The sequence below is a fragment of the Rhododendron vialii genome, chromosome 13a (assembly GCF_030253575.1).
Source record: "Rhododendron vialii isolate Sample 1 chromosome 13a, ASM3025357v1".
Lineage (NCBI taxonomy): Eukaryota > Viridiplantae > Streptophyta > Magnoliopsida > Ericales > Ericaceae > Rhododendron > Rhododendron vialii.
The window spans coordinates 9,396,731-9,415,723 of NC_080569.1; the positions used below are offsets into that span (position 1 = coordinate 9,396,731).

Below are 18,993 nucleotides of genomic sequence, written 5' to 3' on the forward strand. Positions count from 1 at the left end.
TGTGGTTTCTTTTCTTGATTAATAAGTTGCTTTTCTGAGCTACAACAAAACATCGTGATGATTGAAAATGAAAAAATGGGACAACACAATGAGGTGTTCTTATTTTACTGTATGTGTGCCATGGGCTTCGCGTCAAAATGAACTCACGTGAGTTCCCTCACTTGGTAACAAAACAAAACAAAAAAAGTGTGTGCAGGTCGCGGAAGATATTTTGGTATTTTGGTATCTATTTTTCGGCCATTACTACTTATGTGGATTGGAGCGCAGACACTGCTTTAGCTCTTCCTACTGGTGGGGATACTGATTCCGATTGTTGATTTGCTGCTCTATATTTTCATTAAAACCAACGAAGGATGTAAAACCCACAAAACTAGTGTCTTCACTTGAGAACCTTTGGTCAGTTGCAGTGTTGCACAACCCCGTCATCTCTAGTTGGAGCACGTGAAGCACAATATTTCCACGCACGAGCAAAACAAGGCAAGCTTTGAGTTGGTGGCCTTAGAGCATCTCTATTTCACACTTGAGCACATTTTTTTGGCTCTGATATTATGTAACTAACAAGAATTTTTTAGGGTTTTTTTTTTTTTTTTTTGCAAAAATGATTTTCACACCCCTTTTAACAATTCCCACTCTCTTTTTTATGTCTTCATCTACATGAATTTACATTGTTACCATTGAAAGTGTGAAAAAGTGTATTAAAAGAATGGCAGATAGTAAACTCATAAGAACAAAGACATAAAAGAGAGTGTAAATCGTAAAAAGAGGTGTGAAAATCACTTTTTTTTTTTTTGTTCCATTTGAATCTTCGAAATCAAACATTAATTTGTCAATAGCTAGAACCACAAGAAATGAGACACTTCATAACTTCTTTTTTTTTTTTTGATAAGTCACTTCATAACTTGTTACAATAGAGTTTCGTTTCTTCTTATTTGTACAATGCAAGAAACGTTGTTATTCCCTAACCTTGGAGATTGGTGATAGAGGTGGTGCATGAAAGCGTAATCCTGTAGCGGTACGAGCCAGTAAGTTCCTTTTTTTTTTTTCTTTTTTTTTTTACACCAGTTAAGTACCTTTTTTTTTAATTATCAGAAATACAATTTTCATAAACTAGTTAGAAGGCCAAAATTCCATAATTAAAAGGTAACAATAAAAAAGAAACAAAACAGAAAGGAGCCCAAGGGGATATGTAATCTGAATTGAAATCCTCGTTTTAATTTCTGTAGCATAAGATCTACATAACATTTTTTTACAGGGAAAGGTGATCAAGCGAACACTCACAACACACATTCACAACGCAGACAAAGAAGGCTTTCGTAAAGTTACAAAATAATTTTTACATGAGGTTGGATATGAAAAAATCAAGAATAAACTTTAGGATTTCCTTGGTTTTATCAACTTCTCCCAAACAGAGAAAATCAAGCTAAATATATAGTACAGTACCGCCTGAACGCAAGACATAATAAAGTTCCAACAGGAAGAGGGCCAGTACCATGGATATAGCAGCCGAAAAAACAAGCTTATAAGGTGCCGAGGGTAACGCCCAACCTGAATCAAAGCATCACGCCAAACATCGAAAACGAGTCGAAACAATCAACAATCTGGTGACAAAACTGAGTAATGGTACCAAATTACTGCCATGCATAGAGAAACGAATTTCACGTCCATACTTCGCATAGTAACTACTGAGCCCTATTACGCGATTATGAGGTGGACACGACACATGATGCTCTTATTGATCTTGTAGTCTATTTAGTTGCTTTTTTCATTTGTAGTTAATTCGTATCCTGTAAACTATTTCTCCTATTTTCTTTTCTAGGTAGTTATTGCCTTACCCTTGAAAAGAAAAAAAAGACTGAACAAACAAACAGCAACCATTCCAAACCAGGTGGTTTGGTTTGGGTTTTAAGCGTGTGGTTCGGTCTCAATTAACGGAATTAGAAACCATATCAAATTGTTTGGTTTGTGGAGTTCTATTAATGGTTCTCTTTCCATACCAATCTGAACCTTAAAAATTTATACAGACATGTACACATATAAACGTATTTATGTGAGTTTTATTAAGGTACACTCTATCAAAATAGACGGTCTTAGATGACTTTGAGTGACGGGATTTTCATACCTTTTGCTGAGTTTAATGAATTAGTTCAAAAACAAGTTTTATTTGATCTTTTTACGCAATTCTTGAGTTTTAAATGGTATGGAGACGTGATATTTCAACTTAATTAAAAAAATGCTCTCGGTCTACATAAAGCTAGCTACATCCCAGCATGGCAGATGTATCTCATCCAGGCGAAGCGTCATTCTGGCAAGAATCCGCTGTGGAAACTCGACAGAAAGTCTGATCAACGAGGGAAGGTTGGAACTTAGGCTGGAAACTGGACAGAGAGTCTGATCAACGAGGCAAGGTTGGAACTTAGGCTGGGTCTGTCAAAAAGTCAAAAAAAATCGTAAGAGAAGCAAGGCCCACAGAAGGTTGGGAAGTCGTACGCCCAGTTCACCAGGTTCTACCACGGAAGGACCCAATCATAGTCAAAATCAGAGTTTGATCCTGGCTCGGAAGGAACGCTAGCTATATGCTTAACACATGCAAGTCTAACGTTGTTTTTGGGGAGCTGGGCAGAAGGAAAAGAGACTCCTAGCTACAGGTAGCTTGTCTCGCCAATCTTAACCTTACGAGCAAGCAATTGTGTGCAGGTTATTGTGAATAGTGAATACTTGATATCAATATCAACAAAATTATGATCACCCACAAATTGGCACATCTGTAACCGAGGTAAATTCAATAAAGAAGGCTACTCACGGGAAAAAGGAAATCTAATGCTTCCCAAGCTGCATGACGAACAACTCTCGTTGGATACATTGGACCACCAGGAGACGTGAAGCTATACAAGCAAGCTTTCAATCTTGTACTTGTGGTCATTCTCAGTTCCATACCTGCGGAGATAAGCCATGCTGCTTTGATCAGAATAATCTGGCCTAACCATGTTTATGATAAATAAGACTCTAGACCAATCTTTTTAGATAGACAACGATGAACCATAATATACGTCATCAATGGAATACAACTTACCCTGGAGAACTGTAATCTGTGAAAGGTAATGTAACAGCACTGGCTCTACCTTCAATTTCTGAAGCTGATGAATTTGGAAATTTGTGAACATATTAAAAGGCGTCTCCGTGAGCAATAATACACTTGAAATCATCAAATGAAAGAATCTCTAAAGAGACTTCCAAACTCTTACCTGATCAGTGAGTTCAATAACAAAATTATCAGCTGGACCTCCCACAAAAAACGCAGTCGGAAAATCAGGAAAATGCTTCAAGAAGCTTTCAAGCTTGTCAGCTGGAAAATGAAAAAATTGAGCCAAATCAAACAAACAAACAAGCTCAAATGCTGAAGAATCTATATTTGACTTCCAACAGCCAAGTTGAAGTACTGATAATGCATACCTAAGTTGTAAAATAATATGAACCTTGATAGTAGAAGAAACAGATCTCGTTGGGCCTGAAAATAGTGGAGGATTTACAGTTTAAACTTCTGCTACTTAGTACTTACAGTATGTCATGTGCAAAATATAGATCCATGCCTGACCTGAAGAGGAATTTTCTTTAATCGCTCGGGGACCAAAGCCACTTCCTCCAGAAGATACTGAATCAAAGGGAGAGGATCACAGTGAAGCAAAGCATCTTCATCATATCTTTCAAACAATATAAAGTTCAACATTGATAGAATATCAGATCCCTAGAAAAGGAATCCTACCCAGAAGAGAGATTGAAAACGCCTTGTGTTTGTTTGGATGTCGATCCTGCAGTTAAGCATGTTACACATTTACAGAAAAGAAATATGTATCCTCTCAGTTTTATCCCTCTTATCCCTTTTTGCTTTTTGCAGAAAGTGTATAGTACGATATTATTGCGATAAACAAAAATTAAGGGCTCAAGTAAAGGAAACACTCAATGACAAAGGTGCGTGCGGCACCATTGACCCATGAACACCACATTATTGGTTTCTCATTGTATAGGAGTTGGAACATAGGCAATCCAGTACCTTAATGACAGTTAAGTGATTAAATTAAGAGGAAAATATCGTAATCAAAAAAGCTAATCTGATTCAACCTTAACAAAACCAGACTTCCAAGGATCAACTAGTACATGCTGATGCTTCTTCAAGAATAGGAGCAATCAACAGCTACAGAAACAAATATCTATGGGATGTTCCACTGCTTTAACAGGTAATAACCGCCAATTCTGACATGCAGAATTTGCCCTTTTTTCCTGGCATTCCTGGGCATATTTGCAGGATACTCCTAAGAGGGCCACACCCACATTCCCAGCGGATCACAAACAAATTACAAGAAAGACACACCAAGTAAGAGAAACTCTAGTAGCTTTTAAACTTGCACAAAAATATTCACACAAGTATAGCCTTGTACCTGTAGTATCATAATCCATATTGCTGTTTTCAACTTGGAATAACTATTCATATTTTAGATATAACTTAAAAGTTAAAACAAAGGAAAAAGAGAAATAGTGAGTTAGAACATCAATTGACGGCTAAATTTCTTCTCATCCCTTCAATACTTTCTCTATTAAAACAGAGAAACTACAATGCCGTAAATTGTAATGACTTGATATAATGATAGCAGTGAATTTAAATTTTGAATACACACCAAACCATGACTTCAAGCATCATATATAATCCATTCAATGACCATGACTGACATGCAAATGTAAATAGGCGTACCAGAAGACATTTGTTGCACCTTGAACAAGTGCTGACGAGTAACGGAGGAGGACTTCTGCATTATCAATTTGGACTTCAAACAACTGCAAGATGGATGCAAGTAATGCCAATAAGGAAATGCCAAGTAGAAGAAAAATTAATGCCCTATGAATATGTTGACACAGAAGTATGTTTAATAGATCACCATTTTGTTGAAGGCATCTTGTAACATGCACACAAGTGCCAAAACTAATGTATGCTGAACTCTGATAAAAGGAACCTCTTTCTTAATCACATTTGGTTGGCCTGGTTGTTGGATCCGCCAACCCGGTTCCCCCCACTTTGTGGGTTATCCACCCATTGGGTGATTTCATACATGAAGAAAAGGAATTCCTATTAACTACAGCCAATTGTTTAATTTTGCTAAACACAAAATAAACTGTCTAAGGACAGCATATAAACCTAAACACTTGCAGAACAACTTATATGTAAGGATAAAAAAATGAGAAACTCATACCAGATTGAGCTGTGGATGTGGTAGCAAAATTATGCCTCCCCAAACCTAATCCAACCCCATACCAAACAGTACACTAGAAACAATTCAGGAAGACTGGTGAGCCACACTTACCAAACTGGACAGCGATAAGCAGTTGGGCTTAGATGCTATTAGCCTATTAGGCACATGACAGACATTGCTGCAGCATATGAAACTAGTCAAAGCAGCACTCACTACAACCGAAAGACCACTACCAAACTTCCACGGTTGATTTGAAAATGCCATCTACCCTCCAATAGAAGGACAGCCTCAAGGACCCAAACATTCTCCATTGCTTCTAGCGAGCAAATTCACCACATTCAAAGGGGAAACGAAGGGAGTTGCACGTGTTTCTGTCATTATTTCTTTAATCCTTATCTTTCTGCCATTATACAACACTTAACCAGCCGCTCTTCCTCCTAAAAATCAGACATCCTTTTTCTCTTCCTCTATGCTTAGCAGAAAACCTATTCCTTATGCTATCTAGTTTTGGAGTTACTAGATGCATTTTGCGGATTGTGCCTGCTTCGACCATGGGCAAGAGGGTGTACCTCGAGGAGAATTCTAAAAGTCTAGAAGACAGCTCCTCCTATTCTTCATGTTGAGCTTGTGGCGAGAACAAAATAGATGCACTTTGGAGAAGATTTAGTTCATATTACATTGATTAAAAGACACTTCCGTTAATAATTTCCATCCTTGGCTCAAATGAGCTTTCGTAAACTACTTCCCTTTTTATAGATTTTTTGGAGCGGTTTCATAAAAGAGAGGATGTACACTTTCAATTTTTTTCTATTTTGTATAAATCTGGCATACAAAGTCACCCCCCTTCTACCATGGTAGAATTCAATTTCCAAAAGGTAAGAGAAGTCAACAGAACATTACCACTATGAGAATAAAATTAGTTTCCCAGACAAAACCCCGGATTCTATAAACTTAAACACAAAATGTAGAAAGTTTGAAATGAAGACAACAAAATACTAAAGGTTTCCCTTTATGCCACACACCATTTAAGGTTTGACACAAGTACTTTTTTGGTGCTGGACTGGACCCAGTTAAACAGCATCACCTAACACTACCACACAATGGTTGATCAGTTGAAATCTCCTATAAGGCTACTACTAGTTGTCCAGTACCAAATGCTTCAACAGCACATGTCACCTGAAAGGAACCTTCATACATAACCATAAATACTTGGTCGACTAGCAGAATGTATGATTTGAAATCCACAGATGGTCGGAAACAACTACAGCCAAGACTCTACAAAGCTCCACTGCATGGCAGAGCAGGCAAATTGTAGGGAGGAAAGTTCATAGGGATGAAAAGGTTACGCTTGGGAAAGGATATTGTCTTCCCTCCATCTCTTTTGTTGACCAGGAAGAGGAGGATACTTTGTTAATCATTCTAACTTTACAGTATAGCAAAATCTTGTCGTCCAAAGGGTGAAAGTCTAACCAAAACCTTGTCTATGAGCCCGTTGGGGCAGAAAGGTATTTCGTATTTGTAGGGCTTGAACGAGACTCTCCCTTCTCTTTTTCTTTCCCTTCCACTTCCTTCCCTACACGGAACCTTCTCGATCCCCTCCCTTTTCCTGGTCCCCCTCCCTCTCTTCTTGGTGGGAGTAAAAATAGATATTATGCAATCACCTCAATTGATGTCAGGAGACAACGTTCCATTATTATTAGAAATGTCACCACCACATCCAAATCACACAGCAGGAAGGAAAATTTCTGCTACACCTACAAAAGCAGTGAAGTCGCAACATACCCATTTGTGGAACAGAAGGGAGAAAATATGAGACGCAAATGATTGGCTCCACAGTTGAATTATCAAATCAAGAACTGGATTTCCATTCTCAGGCTCCCTTACAAAATAATCAGCAAGTACATCATAGAAGCACAACGGCCCTTGAGTCTCATCTTCAGAATGATGGGAAATTATATCCTTCCCAGTGAGAATTATATCTGTTCCAATAAAAAGGCAGATTATGAGTATATGATAAAACCATAACTAGCAATTAAGACAAATATCAATTGAGTCTAAATGACAAGAGTTGAACCCTTTATTACTCTCTGGTCCTGAATGTTAGCCTTTAAAGTCCTCTTCTGAAAATTCAAAGCATAAAATGTAGAACTAGTGGAGAAATGGCTTGTGAAAATGCATAAAAGTAGCAATATAGGGAAATTTGGGGAATTAATGCCTTTGATTTGAATATAAATGCATTAACTACAAGCTCCCTTAAAAAGTTGGGATTCCTAGAAAGACCTAACATTGTGGGGCAGAATAAGATGCCCTAAACAACAAAGATTATAAGCCAAATTTTGAAGTCACTCCAATGCAAAGACAAAAGCCATTAAATACAACTCTTTGAAACACTTCCCTCCCTCCCTCCCACCCACATGTAACCTTCAGCTCACCTTAAATATTAAGACGACGAAGGATACCATTGATCATGGACATCATAACTTCCTCCTCTTACATTCCAATCTATCTGTCAATGCATACATCCACTGAGCAGAACCTATTGAGCTACAATAATTGCCAAACAGCCACAACTTCTCTGGTTTAGATTTTCTGAAATAGCAACCAGAATATTAAGGAATACAAAAGCATTGCCCTCAAGGTATTGTCATCGCTACATGTTTCAAGCATCCGCAAAGGATTACCATTGGTTGGTTTCCTTCCCAAGAACAACCAACACAAGAACAATAAATCAAGCTGGCCGGGCATTGTTCGCTCTTCAAAGTGAATTGTCTTCCAGATTCTTACGACCAATTTCAAAAATTTGGACTGACTTAACTTTTTAATTTTGAGGATAGGTTTGAAAATTTCATGTATAAGTCCCATAATTATACATGAAACCCTTTCAGAAGTAGAAAAAGAAAGTTAAGATTTTGTCATCTCTCTGAACCATACTGGGAAGTGACAGATATGAGTCTCTGATCTTTCATTCATTGGGCTATCTTCACCCATTTTGTCATCAAAATAGGAAGATTAATTTAATCAAAGTAAAGCAGAGATTGCTGATCAAAAAAAAAAAAGTAAAGCAGAGATTGACTATAATGTCTTGATGCACTATTGGTAGGGCACCATCTGCCTTGCACATTGTGCATTGTAAACATCGCAAACAATTGTCGTGAAATTAGTTCTCAAACTAAGATCATAACACCTGTACCGCTTATACAAGATCATAACACCTGTACCGCTTATACAAATATAAATTGTGAATGCTTAGGCTTTGGAGGTTAATTCTTACCCCAAAGGCATCCATGGGCTTTTTTCGGGCAACTATCAAGGACATGCTAAATATACTTTCCCTCAACAGAAAATCAACGCACTCATCCCAAACACTGAATTTCGAAAGGAGGCAGAACTCATATCTATGGTACCAAGGAGTATTTCAAGACATGGAATAAATTTGCTTCTCTATATCTTTCGGTCCCACATCTACCACATAAATCTGTGGAATTCTTTGAAACACCCATCAGTGTCCATTATATTTCCTCAGCCAACTATATTCGAATAATCATTATGCAAATCATGTCACTAATATTTTGACTATCCAGTTCTTCTTTTCCAGTTGGAACATTCCGTTTGTTGAATTTATTTAATGATGAATAAAGACCAGAACACATTAACTTAAGTCATCCAATGCCATATTCGAATGCAACAGAACTGCATACTCACAAGTCACCACTGATTAAAAAAAAAAAAACAACTAGACACCAAATTTATAGAAACGAAATCTTAACAGTTACACCCATGGGCACCATTTCTCCTTTTCGAAATCCACATTAAATACATGCCACTTGAGTTCTGTGAGACACACCAATGCCCTTTCCTAAAAAGCACTAGCACTTCATGACACAAATAAATGTTTTATAATTGGAATAAAATTAAAGACTCCAACTTTCAATGTCAACTCAAAGTTACTGATTGCAATTTTCTACACAAATAATTAGAAATTGAGCTGCAAACAAGCCAAGTGTTCAGGTTTGTTCGTTAATTTTTTAGTGAACTCGAGCTTGAGCCAATGAAATTTGATGACCCGAGCTCAAGCCAAGTTTGCCTAGGTTTTAGTCAAGCTCGAGCTTGTTCACAAGTCTTAACGAACCCAAAATATCATACGTGTTAATGCCCACAAGCTCATTCGTAAAACGAGCCTAAAATTGAGGGTGAGGTTCGGTTCGTTCAATAGATGAATCGAACTCGAAGCTCGGTTCATTTGGGAGTATTGGTTAAATTAAATGAGCACCCACCTCTGGCACGGTCATCAACCTCTAAAGCTACGTCCGCGAATAGCTCCTGCAACAAGTTCCGCCTCTGCGTTGGCGACGCGAGTGCCTGAAACAACAACAACAACAACAACGCCGCACAAAATCCAGTTCAGCTCTCACCAATCGATCGATTAATCACACAATCGGTTCCCAAACAGACGATGAAAAACAGAGAAGACGGGCGTACTCGTTGGAGCTTCTTCTGGATTTCTAGGGTGAGGGCGGAGAGATAAGCGGAGGTCCGAGACGTTGCAGCTGGTGGTGACATTATCGTACCGAAACCCCCCAAATCTCGACCACAAAACCCTAGATTTCAATCCGCCAGGTCTCTCTGGTGCGTCGTGTGCAATTGGAAATGCGTGTTGTGTGTGTATAGGTATGTCTATACGCGTGTTGAGAAGATGATTGAAATCCAGAGAAGATTTGCCGTCACTGTTGAAGCGTTTACCGACAAAGGCAGGCGATGGGGGTTACACGTGTACCTGCACAACTGCTTTGTAGGTAGGAGTAGTATATGGAGAGAGAGATGCGTGGAGAACGTGTTGAGGAGGAGGAATGATAGAGTGACCTGAACAGGGATTTAGAGAGGTGACCGACCGGTAGGATCTGAGGCGTCGATCGACGCGGGTTTGTTTAGAGTGCTTGTTGTTTGTTGGGCCCTGGTCCGTCTGGTTAACGGTGTGGGTCGGTGACGGTTTGTGCGTTTGGTTGGCGCCGGGATCGAGTTAGGCAGCGGTCCAGCAACTATGACGTGTTAGATTATCCACATCACTGTCTACAAATTCGGACCGCAATAAATGTTTAAAAGAAAGAGAAATTGATTTTTTCCCATTCCTTTGTTTTTGTGTTCATCTATCTAAAAGGAAAATAATTTTGTCATTCCATTCTTTATTTTTTAACATTCATTCCATTCTTTGTTAACATCACTGCTCTGCAAATATAATTTTGCACTAAAAATACACTTGCAGAGGAGTGACGTTAATAAAAAAGAGAGTGATAAAATCAGTAGTCATGTAAAATTACAAAAAAAATTCTTCATACCTTCACATTAATATAAAACAAAAAAAAATGTATTTCGATAAAATGAGAATGTAAAAATCAATTCCCATTAAAAATAATAATAGCATTTTTGGTGTACTTTTTTTTTTTGAACTTTTATTTTTTTGGGTTGTACGTACTTCAAGTTGTCACACAACACGCATTTTTAAAGGGTTAAGAGTGAATACTGCCCCCTTTTAAGCTTTCACCCTGTCATGTCATGCATCCACTCTGTTAATAAATTCTCTCTTTTTTCCTCTTATTTTTAGGTTTTATTTTTACTTCACATAAGTGGTTGAGTGAAAGTTTAAAAGGGGAGAAATATTTATAAGCGTTAAGAGTGAATACTGCCTCCTTTTTTTTGAGCATCTGGTTTTCTCTTCAAAATTGTCAAGAATGTAATTTTTTTTTTGCTAATATTATATGCATCAACAGGCTTAGCAAGCTGTTAGTCTATTAATCAGCAGAGGATTCAGAAACTGTCTATAACCCTGAACTCCAAAGGCCCAAACCCGCTCCTTGTGGGGCTTGAACTTCAATTATGTTTTTTGGTTATGACAAGAATCTGTAAAATTATTTGGATGATATACAATAAACCTATTGACACATACAAAATCAACACAAATCGCGCACATAATTTTTGTGGGGCCCACTACGGGTCTCACATAAATTATTCGAGCTATTCATCAAATGTAAAATATTTTTTCAAGGGCTCCACTAAAAATCAGCTCAATCCAATACCTATAGGTGCTCAATCCATTCATCTAGCTTTTCATTATCTTGAAATCCGAATGAAAAGTTAGATGATTGGATCGAGTACCTATAGGTATCGGATTGAGCTGATTTTTTGGCGGGGAGCCTTGAAAAAAAGTTTTATATTTAATGAACAGCTCGGATCATTTGTGTGAGACCGTAATGAGCCTCACAAAAAATTTGTACACGATCTGTGTCGGTTTTCTGTGTGAATAGCACTATATGTGTGCAGAAGAATAGTGTTTAGATATGTGATCGTGACCAATAGATTCGTATTATTTCGATGATTTGGTAAAAACTGTTTCCATTAATGTCATGGTAATTAGGTGTAAAGTAGATGGGCCACATTTTCAAATTGGATCTACTTTAATTCCAGTCTCCAGCGAACTACTCTGTGAACTGGAGGTACTCTTGGGGATCGTAGGTTTCACCACTTGTTCCATGTTGACGATCAAAGTCGCTCAAATTGTAATCTCGGTGTAAATATGCGTGGAAGCAAAAAAAAAATTGGTGCAATTTTTTAGCATCACGATTCATTTGCCTAATTTCAAAGTCTAGCCATTTGCCTATTTCCTTTGTTATTTTAGTTAAATGGTTGTAATTTTCCCACCACTCTTTTTTCATCAATGATCCACCTAAAAATGCCAAAAAAAACGGTTCATTCATACCATTAACGGAGACAAACTTCTCCTCCCTAAAGTGCTTGTGATCAGGGTTATGACAAAGGTTTCTCCATTAGATGATGTGAAAAGTCAGAAACATGATTGCCAATTGGATATGGGTACAATGGTTGGATTTAAGATAGAGGCTGCTGCACCGCAGCACTAGTATCAAAGTGTCCATATCTTTACCGGAGACACCTTTACCGTCGAGTGAGAGCCCAACTAAAATGCTTACCTCTACTAAGGATCACAACTGAGACCTCATCACTGAAACAGCAAGCAACCTCCAAATGTCTTGCCCTGGGTACTTTTGTTGCGTGCATGAGCTCCTTCAGATGAGATCGAACCGGAGAGTGATAACACTCCAAATAACACATACAAAAGGATTCAATCGAAAATCAGGAGATAAATCCATAGCTTTACTTGATCTGCTCTTTTTCATATCTGTCTTCTATGGGTTCCGAGTAGTTTATGGAGACACACTGGAGCCATGGCTCGGCCTTCTAGTTTGCTTTTCGCCGTTCACAATGTTATGTTGAAAAACATTATTAGGGTCAGATAGAGGCTTCTAACTGTAGAGAATAGCATGATTTGGATCACCTTTCAAAGGTCATGCAATAAGCTGAATCAGATACACCGTTCGATTAGAAACAATATATACCATGATGATAATGATTGGACACGATTCAAACCCAAACAACTTCTACATGGCTATCGTTATTGCACTGTACATACTAATCGAAAAGCTTATCCTTAGAGCCAAGAGTCCAAAACACAGAAAGGGAGCATATGAAGCAGGTAAAAGACGAAGAAAGCGGATCAGCTCACCAGCCCATCAACGTTCTTCTGACCGTGTCCACAATCTGATTTCTAACAACCATATTTGACAATTCGAATTTGCAATTCTCATCTAACAGGAATCTGTAGACCTCCCACTCCCGATCTGCAGTTGAATGCCTCCCGATTTCAGCCTATAAGCCAATACAATAGACCGTTAAATGTGTTTCACTAATCGACTCCACAATTAAGGATTGGAAAGATAGTAACAATATGTTAGCACAAGGGTGAAGTGAATAAGATATAAATCCTACATCAGGGGAATCTTGATCCTCACCATTACACTATCCGAGATTCCATTACAGACTTAGATGTCGTCATGTCAAATGGCAAGTACATCACTGGCCCATATGAAGTCACACCTACCACTAGAATTAGCTTTCCAAACTCCAAAGTAGGAAGGAAAATTGTATTGTAGAATTTCAACTCACATGGCAAGTAAATATGGATGATGTCCCACCCACCACTTTCCTAAATTGCAAAAATAGGAGGAAATCTTGAATTGTAAAATGGAGTACATTTTAAACCATTAGTTTACTTGCCATATGAGGTGGAAGCATCTTAAGTCTGTAATGGACCTCTCCATTGCATTGGTGTAACTGAGAGGATCTTAAGCCACATTAGGGTATCCTCCAGAAATGTATCAGGTGATTGGAGCTTTGACCCCCTCAGTTTTTATTGCCTCACATTGTTTCCCAAGTTCAATCATCACTAATATCAACAAAATGTACCAGAATAAAACTTCCACCAATGGAATTATACCTATATACCCCTGAGTGACCATGGGCTCATGTTCATGCCCACTTCCCTATGCAATTAAACATTTTCTTACCGAGAAAATGCAGATCCCAAGAGTTTTCAGTGCAAGCGTGACGTCATAGAAAACACGGGGTCTCCCACTTCCAGATAGCTCCACTGGATTAGCAACCAAGAGCTCAGTATCTGGTCCACGGTTTGCAACAATAACACGCAGTGGGTGAAGCATCTCAACCTTCAAACGAGAACATATTGCAGTTTGCTTCTCGGGATCAACAATCTTTTTACCATCCTTTTGCAGGATAAAAAGATCTAGTTCACGCTTATCTTTTGTAACTGGACAAAACCGACCATAAGCTATCTGATAAAATGAAGAACCAGAACAGATATCACTATCAGCAAAGTAAATCTCATCACCAAACAAGAAACAAGCATAGTCATATGCAGCTCTCATTATCGTCAACCAACCAAACTTATGGAATACTCCGGAACTATGCTCCTAAATGATGCTAAAACATATGCAAAGCCACCAAGGAAGATACAAATAAGTACCTGAATATTGTAGTCTTTCAATGTTCGCATAATATCATAGAGGAGGCCCTTGTGATCAATACACTGTATCTGAAGCAACGTATGAGATGGGCTCAGGGAATTGTCCATAGTTACATTTGCCTTCTTCAATTTTGTCATATCCGGGCTAAGAGCCTGCGGACCAATCTCCTTATCCAATAGATCGCATCTAAATAATTCTTCAGAAACAACTGGAGAAAGAGAAGAGGAACCCTGATGAAAATCGTACTGAGGTACAGGCAACTTAAGTTCACAACTGATACATGAGTCGCCTAAAACAGAATGCAACTGTTCACACGTCTCATCTTGTCTCTTTTTCGTGTGGAGCAGCTCCCTGCAATGATATTGTAGCCAATAGTCAAAATTGATCTAAGGGTTTCAATTGAGTGATTACCTTGAAAATAAATCAAATGATGTTTTCATAACATCAAATGCTATTTAAGGAAAGAAAAAAACGTCCCAGGAAAATGGTGGAGAACAAACCAAATGAAGCCAAACGTTTCTGTGACATAAATTAACACATTCACAAAATGCACACCACGAATCCTTGCTGGAAAAAACAAAGTGCTTAATAAAAAAAGGGGAAGTATGCCAGGAGAAATTTTAAGGACCAAGAATTGGGATTTCTGAGGAAATGAAATAGATAGTTATGAGTTATGAATCTTTTGACTTAAGCAAAACACTTGCATACTTATTTTAGAAGTAGAAGTAAATTAAAAGGAGATTATAAACCTAATATCGTGAATATGCCATTGTGGTTATGAGCACTGAGATCAGGTTCAGTTTTCAATACAATATGCGGATTCTATGGACAAATTCAACGAAAAGAAGTCAGCATGACATTAGATCCCACTGCAGAAAGCTCCGCTTACAGCAGAGTTTGAGCAAGGCAGCATGTAGGCAGCCTCACCCTCGTTTTGAGGAGAGACTGACATCCATGACATGAATCCCCAAATCAAAAATCTATTGAAGGCCAAAGAGTATGTGCTGAGTAAAAAAGAAAGGAACAAACAAAACGGAAAGTATCACATGATAGCTGCTAGCAACAACGGGATGTCACCATGCTGCCACATTAAGGAGGCAGTGAAAGTGACCACAAAGGCATTTCACAAATCGAACATAGGCTAGACAAGAATTCATCCACTAACGACAGGTCAGTACACCAGCCAATTTATTGGTCCAAAACACGCATCTACTAAAAACCCTGCCCAGCATGTCATACAATGTGATGCTTTTTCAGAAGATATAGGCAACAATATTTGAATGTGATAAAGTGATGCAACTACTTACAAGTTATCAGTTATAAAGAATAGGTCCAGGACCCTGCCATCGGGCGTCGTCGTCACTTTTACCCTCTCAATGGTAAGCTCGAGCTCGCACAGAACTTGAGTAACATCTGAAAACACATGACATTTATGTTATGCTATGACTTCTAAAGATAAGAAAATGACATGACATTGAAGGCATTTGTAATTAGTAATTACCATATAACAATCCTTTTCGATCAAGGCAACAAAAAGAAAGCAGGTAAACTGGAGATGGCAGGGAGCATGGAGATGGCTGGTTTAAATAAAATGAGACTGTACAAGATGGACACAGAGATAGAAGGCGGTTTTTCAAATTTGGCCATCTCACAATAGGGATGCTAGATTGGGGAACCACCCATAACACTATATAGCACCATCTCCCATCAGTTGAAACATCTGTAAGAAGGAAAAAAAGGAAGACATTACATCACTGAAAACCATAACCTAATAAATCAGATCTTCAATTTCTTAGCCCAAGGGTCCAGTCAGCCACTTTGGGCATAAAATGTCAAAGGGTGGGTCTGTACCCAATGACCAATGTACCCATCCAAGACAGCCTAAATGGGGGACTATTTAGGCGGACTAAACGGGCCATAGTTGCCTTTTTTTGAGTAAAATCCAGTTATACTTTGTGTGTGACCATATAAAAATCCTTGCATTACAGGTCACAGAAAACTCAAATAGCTGAAACTAGAGGCATACATGCAGAGAAAAATTTACGGTCCATATCTTCCTTCTTTTTCTTGGAAATCAATAGAATATTAGTCATTATATATGTTAGCACAACTGTGCGTTTGAGCCTTCTCCGTAAGCTTGAACCCAAACCTCCCCCTAAAAAGCTTGGAGTACAACCACTTGAGTTAAGATTCAGATCAATGACCCATTTCACGTACGCCCAAAAGCTTAATAAGACTTGGAACATTAACGGTACTAAAAGTAATTAATTAGTTTAAGTCTAGTTTTTCCTTCCTCGTAGGTGTTCCGTGTTTCTGCTACGAAATTACAGACAAACAACACAATTCAGTACTTGGAAGCCGAATTACGTTCGTGTTCATGCATGGGTCAGAATCTGTTTCTCGAGCATTGAGAATTAAACACGTGAAATCCCTATAGAACAACCAGAAAACAATAACAACCCCTTTGGATTGAGGGTTTGGATAAGAAAAGAAAGTATTAAAGTTTCTAGCCAAATCACTCGTTTGGATTGAGTAATTGGTGCGAAATGAAGAAAAAAGCACAAAAATGATATCTTTCATTGGCTCCTTCCAAATCTCTCACCAAATATCAGCAAATTTGGTGAGAAAGGATTCCCTTTCTTTCTAATGACACCCTTTCTGGGCTGTAACAAAGAGCGAGAGGAAAATTCTATAATTTGATTATACCTCCTTTGGTAATATAGAGGCCGTAATCGAGAATGGTTCGGCAAATGTCGCAGGAGATGCCAGTCTTGTCGGGGCAATTGATGGTGATGACGTGGGGTTCACCCGGATTCTTCCCTTTCTGGATCAACACGGCGTCATCGCATAGCATGCCCATGTCTCGAAACACGCCGGCGGCGGAAATTCCGAGGAAATTCCGGATCGATTCCCCGGCGGGCGGCTGGTGAGCTGCAAACTGGCGGGCTTCTTGTTGGGTGGTGGTGGTTGGTGTTTTCTACTGGAATCTAGAGAGAGAGAGAGAGAGAGAGAGAGAGAGATGGGAATTGGGATAGAAAGAAAGTGGGTATCCCACTCAGCAATTTTTGTCGCCATTCGTAGTTTTTAGAAGGAAAAAAAACCACGTGAGCAAGTTGGTGGTTGGGTTACGAACACGTGGCGTGAGTTTATGGTAAACAATGCAGGCAATAGAAAATGACTCATCATCAACAATTTACTACTCCCACCAAATATTGTATATCAACGAATTATTCGGATCCCGTCCCGCTAAAAAAATAATATTTCTTATTTTTTAAATTAAAAATAATGTGACATTACGAAAGAATAATATTTTAGAAAGTAAAAAAATAATAATCTTAACAGAACAGAACAAGCCACAGGATTATTTCAAGACTGCATATTCATGTTAAATTTATGCATTTAATCATGGATGCTATAAAATGTGTGGCGTTGAAGTATCCCAAAGCATCATGTGACACCGTAATAATTAGACAAATATATGCCGCTCTAGTTCGAATTAAGTGGATCATGGCATCAATTTCAAATGCATCTGCTTTTGAATCTATTTTCAGAACATATATCTAAGACCTTTAAAAATAATTATTCAGTAATTCGCTTTAGAGGAGGGGAAGAGAGTAATTTCACATACCAATTAACCTAGGTAATTATTGACTAGGGATAGGGAGAGGCACAATGAATTCTTTAAACACACACACAATACTCAAACTCTCGATGTGAGAGCCACATTTTTTGCCTGGGCATATAGTTCGCAATTAAAAGGTGAGAAAGTGCTACAAAGACTTGAGAGGAAAAGAAAAAGAAGAGAAAAGTGAAGGGAATGGGGATAATAACATATAGTCATATTCTCCCTCCATCCCAACTTAATTGTCTTTCATTCTATTCTAACCGGCTAAAAAACTAATTATATTTTTAAATTCATAACAAATTTCATATCGAATATGAATCTTGTTTACTAAATCTCGATAAATTCTATAATACAATATTTTTAAAATCATCTAAAATATTATAAATTATAAAATATAATTAATTGAAAAGTGACACAAATTCATAAAAAGTACAATTAAATTGGGACATAGGAAGTACTTAATTTAGCAAGAAGAAGTAGAGATTTGTTTGCGTTCAATTTTGACCAATCACGAGGAAAGAATCTAATTGTGTGCATAATTCTGACCGTCCAGATGTATTTGGACGGTCTAGATTTAAAAAAAAAACCCTTCCAAGAAAAAGTTGAATTTTTATGGGGAAGAGTTTAAACGAATTCTGACCATTTATTACAGCAATGGACGGCTAGAGATTAGTTGTGTGTTGTGTTTTACACAACCGTTGTGTGTGTAGCACTTTTGTTGTACAAAACTCCATTTCTAATGTTATAACTTTTTCAAACATGGACAAAAATAGACCGAAAGATGATTTTGGCATCCTATTTTTTTATAAATACTTTCTAGGATTATCTTTACTAATTTCTAATAATTATATTAGAAATAAATAAAATGACGTTCATAAAAAAATAAAATTCAAAATTATTTCCCAAATAAAAATAATAGTCCTTGATCCACTCTCTCATTTTAATCACTTTCGGTGGTAGAGTGATATGACAAAAAGAGAAACCACTGCTATTGCAGATTCTCCTTTCCTTCCTCCATGGAGGTCTTGGTCCGAGTTCTACGAGAGGCAGGCTTTGGAGGCTAGGGCAATGGATAGCCTCTAAACCTTCGCTCTAACTCTAACACTCTACTAATCCCTGCTAATGTATACAATATTGTCAAAAAAAAATTATTTACTCTGTTCCCCTCCATTTACCAACCCCCGCCCCCCTTCTCTTGATGGACATTTGTGACAGGTCTGTAAAAACGGAATTGTAA

The 18,993-nt window shown here is 38.0% G+C and overlaps 2 protein-coding genes and 1 long non-coding RNA gene across 5 annotated transcripts; 1 reads left to right on the forward strand and 2 right to left on the reverse strand.

Annotated features, from left to right (window-relative positions):
- Positions 1-1,185: 1,185 nt before the first annotated feature.
- Positions 1,186-10,225, reverse strand: LOC131314767 (uncharacterized). Of its 3 annotated transcripts, XM_058343609.1 has the most exons (13): positions 9,720-9,762; positions 9,515-9,599; positions 7,673-7,784; positions 7,315-7,360; positions 7,023-7,219; positions 4,745-4,827; positions 3,761-3,806; positions 3,593-3,649; positions 3,451-3,505; positions 3,243-3,343; positions 3,071-3,134; positions 2,801-2,934; positions 1,186-1,545 (listed from the first exon to the last, which is right to left on the reverse strand). In XM_058343609.1, the coding sequence occupies exons 3-13, from the start codon at positions 7,700-7,702 to the stop codon at positions 1,372-1,374; spliced, it is 987 nt and encodes a 328-aa protein (XP_058199592.1). In that variant the 5' UTR covers positions 7,703-7,784; positions 9,515-9,599; positions 9,720-9,762; the 3' UTR covers positions 1,186-1,371. The 3 variants fall into 3 exon arrangements, with proteins under 3 accessions (XP_058199592.1, XP_058199593.1, XP_058199591.1); XM_058343610.1 differs by lacking the exon at positions 7,673-7,784 and having other exon boundaries at positions 9,720-9,760; XM_058343608.1 differs by lacking the exons at positions 7,315-7,360; positions 7,673-7,784 and having other exon boundaries at positions 9,720-10,225.
- On the forward strand, positions 7,791-8,441 carry LOC131314769 (uncharacterized). Its single transcript, XR_009196514.1, has 2 exons — positions 7,791-7,986; positions 8,308-8,441. It is a non-coding gene; the product is annotated as an uncharacterized LOC131314769 (long non-coding RNA).
- A 2,350-nt stretch (positions 10,226-12,575) lies between the features above and the next one.
- LOC131314770 (ACT domain-containing protein ACR9-like) lies at positions 12,576-17,194 on the reverse strand. Its single transcript, XM_058343612.1, has 6 exons — positions 16,838-17,194; positions 15,633-15,851; positions 15,439-15,544; positions 14,131-14,482; positions 13,655-13,939; positions 12,576-12,956 (listed from the first exon to the last, which is right to left on the reverse strand). Exons 1-6 carry the CDS (start codon positions 16,989-16,991, stop codon positions 12,810-12,812), a joined length of 1,263 nt encoding a protein of 420 aa, XP_058199595.1. The 5' UTR covers positions 16,992-17,194; the 3' UTR covers positions 12,576-12,809.
- Positions 17,195-18,993: the final 1,799 nt, after the last annotated feature.

Coding starts and splice junctions, on each gene's coding strand:
- LOC131314767 (XM_058343608.1), bottom strand. CDS start 9,800: ATGTCACCACCAGCTGCAACGTCTCGGACCTCCGCTTATCTCTCCGCC. Junction 4,828..7,022: donor CCCTTCTGTTCCACAAATGG/GTATGTTGCGAC, acceptor TCCATCTTGCAG/TTGTTTGAAGTCCAAATTGA. Junction 1,546..2,800: donor CATTAGATTTCCTTTTTCCC/GTGAGTAGCCTT, acceptor GCTTTGATTCAG/GTTGGGCGTTACCCTCGGCA.
- LOC131314770 (XM_058343612.1), bottom strand. CDS start 16,991: ATGGGCATGCTATGCGATGACGCCGTGTTGATCCAGAAAGGGAAGAAT. Junction 15,545..15,632: donor TCGAAAAGGATTGTTATATG/GTAATTACTAAT, acceptor ATGTGTTTTCAG/ATGTTACTCAAGTTCTGTGC. Junction 12,957..13,654: donor TTGGGATCTGCATTTTCTCG/GTAAGAAAATGT, acceptor ATTGGCTTATAG/GCTGAAATCGGGAGGCATTC.